At 33.7% G+C, this 6542-nt stretch overlaps 2 protein-coding genes across 2 annotated transcripts; one reads left to right on the top strand and one right to left on the bottom strand.

Annotated features, from left to right (window-relative positions):
• Positions 1-505: 505 nt before the first annotated feature.
• Positions 506-979, top strand: LOC129922380 (uncharacterized). The gene has a single exon (XM_056008277.1). The coding sequence runs from the start codon at positions 506-508 to the stop codon at positions 977-979; it is 474 nt and encodes a 157-aa protein (XP_055864252.1).
• Positions 980-1740: 761 nt separating this feature from the next.
• LOC106053534 (centromere protein S-like) lies at positions 1741-5219 on the bottom strand. The gene is made up of 4 exons (XM_056008276.1): positions 5154-5219; positions 3595-3752; positions 2797-2863; positions 1741-1869 (listed from the first exon to the last, which is right to left on the bottom strand). Exons 1-4 carry the CDS (start codon positions 5217-5219, stop codon positions 1741-1743), a joined length of 420 nt encoding a protein of 139 aa, XP_055864251.1.
• Between the last annotated feature and the right edge of the window lie 1323 nt (positions 5220-6542).

Below are 6542 nucleotides of genomic sequence, written 5' to 3'. Positions count from 1 at the left end.
GTAGTTTTGTCAAATATAGATACTGAGAATATTATTAATGCCTTAACTCAGAAATTTGTAGTTAGACATGGGATACCTAAGACTTTGTTATCTGACAATGCATCTATGTTCACATCTGAACAGTTTAGGAAATGGATAGAAAAATATAAGATAGAACATGTTAGGTCATCTCCATTTCACCCCGAAGGAAACGGTATTTGTGAACGTACTGTAGGAATATTAAAAAGATCATTAGCCAAGATAGTACAAAAAAATCAGAGGAATTGGGATCAATATATAAATTTTGTACTTTTTGCTCAGAGAAATAACATACATGAAGCAACACAGTTCTCACCATATGAATTAGTTCATGGCAGAAAACCTAGAGATGAGTTACAAATATTTAGAGAAATGTTGATATTTAAAAAGTTAAAAAATGATGAGGAAGAAGTAGTACTTGATTTGAAACAAATATGGAAAGAGGCAAGTGAAAGTCCCATCTGCTGTTATTACTTACAACAAATCAATGGGAGGTGTTGACAGATTTGATCAGCTCTCATCCTACTATCCAGTAGGAAGGAAATCTGTCAAATGGTGGAGATACATTTTTCGATTTCTCCTCCAGACTGCTGTCATCAACAGCTGGATCATTTATGCTACCTCTCACAGGCCCAGACCCAAAAGCCTATCTCAAGGACATCTAGAGTTTTGGCTTGAGATAAGCACAGCCCTTCTAAAGGGAAACATTGTTCGTAAAAGGAAGCAAAGCAATCTACAACCATCAACTCAAGGAGTTGGCATGAGTGATCTTGAGCATAGGCTCATTCGAATGGTGGGAAACAAACGTGCCTACCATTGGTGTATGAAGAACAAACAGTTTGGAAAAAGAAACAGAGCACATGAAACTGTTTATGGATGTAATCTCTGTCAAATAAGACTCTGTAAAGGAGAATGTTTCTCTAAATTTCATAACTCACTGACACTTCCAAGTCATGCTTAACATCAAGTGCTCCATAAACATTTTTTTTTTGGAACTTTTGTCTTATATTGGCATTATTTTTGGTTTATATTAAACTTTATCCATTTGTCTTTAATCTTTCAAAATTTGACTTAATTTGCTTCATTAGTTGTTTTTTCTGTGAATTTTTAAAAAACATATGTTGTCAAAAATACAGAGTTATGCCCCTTTTGTTAGGGATGGGACAGTTATTGGTAGGCAACTGCATAGTGATGAAAGGGTTAAGGGAGAACTGTAATTTTTATGAAGAATTATTTACCATTAAAATGCATAATTAATCTAAAAACAATTTATGAATGTGCTAATATTTTTAAGGAAATTTTTGGTTTTCATACAATTAAGACCAATTAGGGGCCTTTATAAATAAGAGTACAAATATTTTCTTAGTCTTCCTGGTGACAGGCATGGATTCAAATAAGTTTTATCACATTGGAAACAGTTGCCTATATATCATGCAATCAATCATACAATTAAGAACAATTAGGGGCCTTTATAAGTAAGTGAATATGTATTTAAAGTTTTTTTCTTTGTCTTGCTTGTGACAAGCCGAGATTCAAATAGGTTTTATCACATTAGGAACAGTTGCCAGTATAGTCATGCAAACTTGAATCAATGAAACATACAAAATATCCAACCTCTTTGAAAAGTTTAAGAATTGAAATTTTCTTAAGCATTAATTTAAAGTGAAACATTGAATAATGAATGATACAACATAAGAGTTGTGATAACTAATATTAAGGCCATCAACTTTCCTGCATGTCACTATCTGCAACTTTAGCTGACTTCTTGGCTTTCTTTGTAGCTTTTGCAATTGGTTTTGAAGCTGTCTTGGAAGCTGTCTCCTCAGCAAGAATTTCATTCAAATGTTGCAGCTGCCAAAATAATAATAATAATTTGAGTTATACAGCGCCTTTAAAAAAAACACAATTTAGGCTACAGGCACTTTGAGTATTACAAACATAAATGTTTAAAAAAAAAGCAAAAGAGATGCATGTTGTCTGTATGAGTGCAGTTGGGTATTTCCAAGCCTTTGATCCGTAATGCAACCTAACAGCATTTGTATTATTTATAAAAAAAAATATTGTAGAGTAGATTTTTCAAAATTTTCTAAACCCTAAAAGCTAGAAATATACACATACATTGCTTATTTGCACTTATATGTTAATGACATCCCAGTGAGCCAGTCTGATTGTTCTTCGTCAAGGTATGTAATTCTTCTACTGCCCATCCTGAGTGTTAATCTGTTTTGTAACTTAGAATTCTTCACCTCTATCTTTCATTCCAACTGTTATGTTGCTCTATTCTCCATTGTAGCCAGGTCATTGGTTCAAGTACTTTTATTAAGTGTTACTTTATTGAGCTGAATACAGCATCCACGTTAACGTAGCTACAAACAGTCTAGTATTCATGGGATTTCATATTCATATTTTAACGAAAATTTTACATTTTTCCAAAATATACAAGTATGAAACCAAATGTGTATTGAAAACATATATCAGAACAAAAGTTTCTTTTTTTTTCTTTATTTGCTATGAAATGACCCCAGTCTATGGACAGAGTTAAAATAAAATCAATATAATAGTGTAACAAAGGGTTATTTTAAAAATATAAAAAGAGCTAGGGACAATAAGGTGATGAAAAGGAAAGTGTTGAAAGGATAAGCTTTTTGACCCTGAACCAAACAAGAAAAGAAAAGATGGAAGATTGACAAAGGAGAGCACTGCTAAGGCACTGTGAAATATTGAAGGAACAAATAATCTTTTCACAGTCAAAATGTAACAGGTAAAATATTTACTTACTAAAGTATCATTCCTTCTTGCTAATAACTTTACATCATCAGTGTTGATTGTTGTGCGCTTGGCATGTCTGAAAAATAACAATAAGAATGATTGCACTAAAATTAAACACTAAAAAAAATTGTTAAATATACTAACTTTTGAAAAACAGAACATGAAAACCGATGACTCTCATACTGGTAGGCAATTTTACTAGTAGCAGTGAAATACATACATATATTATTGTCTGCCTGTATGATTCCATTTGAGTTCAGAAGCAATCATAAGCATGTAGAAAATAATTTCATGTTATGATGGGGCTTTTGGTCTTTTTTTTTTTTTTTAAGGATTTAGTAGCTGGGTGTTATCACACTCTGGAAAATTGTGTCTTAAAAAAATTTTACAGTTGATTCTTGATTATCCAATACTTTATAATCCAACACACTCAGTAATATAACGCTGCACCAACTGAAAGAACTACATAGTTCATTTAATAAATTGAGGGAGAGGGGTTGTAGGGGAAAAGCCAATTGTTCAACAATAAATGGAAAAGGATAGCTGACATTAAAGTTAGAATGACCACAGAAGACACCACTGATGAAATGAGATGCTTCTTCAGAGCAGCATGCAAAAACAGAAGAACTAAATATTTTTTAAAATTCAATTATTATAGTCCTCATTGCATCACCACTATGTAAAGACAAAAAAAGAGTTGACATTAGAGTTTAAAAAATCTATACAACGTCTTCATCGTGCCTAACATTAAGTAACACATTGACTGACTACTTCTACCCACTACAACCATGCTTTTGTCAAACTTACTTGGCAAAGTTTTCTAGATCTAAGGCGTAATATTCAGCTTGTCTGTTTAAACTTTCAGATACAGTGGCCAGAACTTGGGCACTGATTGACACCTCCATTTCTTGCTCCACCTCTTTAGCGATTTCTTTTATACTATAATACATTGCGGCTTTCAGTTTCTAAGTCAAATATAAAAAAAAAAAAATAATAATTGTTCAACCTGTCAGTAATCATTGGTTTATTTTTAGTGGGAGATGTGTTCCCAGACCTGTGAAAAATGAATTTCCATGAAGTAGAGGAAAGATTTTTTGATTAATTTTAATGAGTATTTGAGCTTTTAAAACCCTCCCTGTACTGTGTCGCTACTTGGTTCTGGCTGTAGGCGTAGCGGCGTGGGTACGTCCGTGTGATGTAGGTACCTCTTCTGGTACGGCTATAATACTCCTCTTAGCGAAGTACTTTATTAGACGCACTGGATTTGCAAGTGCGCAGTATTACTAACATACTAAAGTCTCCAATGACAACATTTAGAATTACTAATGAACACAGTGGTAGCAGACGTGGAATTTATTATATATATAGATAAATTACAGAAAATACAGGCGACTTCAGCCGTCACTAAATATACACCAATAAATACTGGCTGTTCATGCCACGTGGAATAAGTAATCACATCAATGAAATGTTCAAAATATAAGTCCAAAGAAAACTCTCAAGTTAACATTAAATCAAATTCATTAATATTCATTCATATTACAGACAGAGAAAATCGTACATCCACTCTCTGCTGGAGTTCTTCACTAACTAACTTTTACCCTTATTTCAGAGTCCTTTAACTTATTCACATAACCTCGTGCTTGCCCGCACGGAATGTTACAATAGGTGACTGCGTGTCACTTCATGTCACAGAGGTTCTAAAACTGGACTGTGACATACTGTTATATATTCATTCTAAAATACTTTTTTAGCTGAAACTACTTGTGATTTCTACCAATTTATTAATAGCTCAGAGCAATTTCTAAGTATTGATTTAACAGTAAATTTCAGTCATGACCAATACTAGACTATACTGGTGACTATACTGTACAGAGTGTACTTAAGTCTAAGAATATATACTTGATGATATTGTTTTTTGTTGTCTACAGGCCAAGTCAATGTAAATAATTTTTAAAAAATAATTTTCATTTACAGTTCACACTATATCAAAAAAGTGATATTTTTTTAGGCACCTAGACTTTAGAATAAATATTTTACAGTACACTGAGATGATTGACTCTGATTATAATATAGTCTCTGTCTCTATCATTGAGTACAATAAAACACAGTTTTCTTTATAAATAATAAATCATTTAAATTTAAATGGTCAAAATGACTCAAAACCATTGGAGTTTCCCTTTAACTTTTAACTTTAACATTTAGAATAGATCTAGATCTAGACTTAGTTAACTTCTAAAGTAGAATAATGATATCTAGATTTAGATCTATGATTTATTTAAATTATCAGAACTGAGACAGTTACTCACAACTTGAACATACTCATTTCATTACTCTCATACTCAGTGACTGATAGTGATACTGACCTGTTCATTTGGAAGGCTGTCGAATTCTTCGCCGATACTGCGATCACTGGGCTTAGCCTTAGCCATGATCTTTAATACTTTATCTTATCTAGACTAGAATAGAATTAGTCTAATTAGACCTAAAGTCTAGGTCTTACTCTTATGTTATCTTATAGATCTATAATACAGAGTCTTACAGACTCATAGACGTTATTTCAAAAGAGAAGATGATTATAAAATTCTGTTCACTTTAATCTAGAATCTAAATAGATTATCTCCACGCCAGAGCGTTTTTTTTTTTTAACTTCTAGGATTTGTGCTTCGAAAATACCCAGATCTAGGTAGCTCTATTAATCTTGAGTAAAAAATGAAAGACCTAGATTAGACTAGATTAATATATAGGGCCTCCTTCTATCGCGAAGAGACTATGGGATTTGCTATGGTCGGAACGATATCACCCAAACAGCATTTCCCCCCTCTTGACGCAGTTGATGTTTGCAAAGGAAAAGTGTCAATACAGTTTAGGATCATATAGCGGCAAAGTGCCAATTATAAGGGTCGCCTGCTACTGATTTCCCCCTAGGGTTGATTCCCAAAACCTTTTAGCATGGGCTACAACGCAGTAGAGTTCAGTTTTCCTTCTCCTACATTTGTCCTAGGTGGGTATAGCCAGCCAAGGATATAACGAGCCACTTCTTCTATCCGAATTTTACTTACTGGTTTAGGTTCCATAACGTAATTACTCGCCTTTGCCTCTCACTGCTAGTGAATAAAAATTTGTTGGACCCAATATCTGAACCACACATGCGAAGGCCAGGAGTTATAATTAGACATAGACTACATCTAGAGTCATAATTTACAAATATAAAAACAAAACATAATGAAATACTCAGAAAGTCACAAAGATGGCTGCATGCCTGGTCGTGCGGTTTGCGCGCTGGACTGTCGTTCGGATTTATCGACGGTCGAGGGTTCAAACCCTGCCCGCTCCCATCCCCCGTCGTCCTGCGGGAGGTTTGGACTAGGAAGTAAACTATCTTCAACTCTGAAGGAACATCCGAAACATGTAAAACAAACATTTTACAGATGAAAGTCACAAAGATAGAAGCACATTTCTTATTCCATACGCTAAAACGCGTATGATCTCCAGCTCTTCGGATTGATTAGTAGTCTTTGTTCGATCGAACATTATCGTCATTTAAAAAATGTTTCTAAAATGAGTTCGGTTAAAAATATATTCCTTAACAAATCATTCGTCCTAGCGAGGCTTGGTAACCTGGTACTTTTTAATCGTTATTACAAAACTTGTGGCGATCGGATTTTGACATCATTGTCCTAAATATCTTTCCATAAAGCGTACATTTAGTATTTTCCCAGAATAATTGCACGCTTACAAGATTATCATCTGAC

The sequence above is a fragment of the Biomphalaria glabrata genome, chromosome 13 (genome assembly GCF_947242115.1).
Source record: "Biomphalaria glabrata chromosome 13, xgBioGlab47.1, whole genome shotgun sequence".
Taxonomy (NCBI): domain Eukaryota; kingdom Metazoa; phylum Mollusca; class Gastropoda; family Planorbidae; genus Biomphalaria; species Biomphalaria glabrata.
This window is presented reverse-complemented; position numbering and strand designations above follow the sequence as displayed.

What these genes read in the sequence shown, in the direction of transcription:
- LOC106053534 (XM_056008276.1), bottom strand. Translation starts at nt 5,219, where the DNA reads ATGGCTAAGGCTAAGCCCAGTGATCGCAGTATCGGCGAAGAATTCGAC. An exon ending in ACAGCCTTCCAAATGAACAG is followed by an intron (nt 3,753 to 5,153) that starts GTCAGTATCACT and finishes TATTTGACTTAG; the next exon opens with AAACTGAAAGCCGCAATGTA. An exon ending in CAAGAAGGAATGATACTTTA is followed by an intron (nt 1,870 to 2,796) that starts GTAAGTAAATAT and finishes TTATTTTGGCAG; the next exon opens with CTGCAACATTTGAATGAAAT.
- LOC129922380 (XM_056008277.1), top strand. Translation starts at nt 506, where the DNA reads ATGGGAGGTGTTGACAGATTTGATCAGCTCTCATCCTACTATCCAGTA.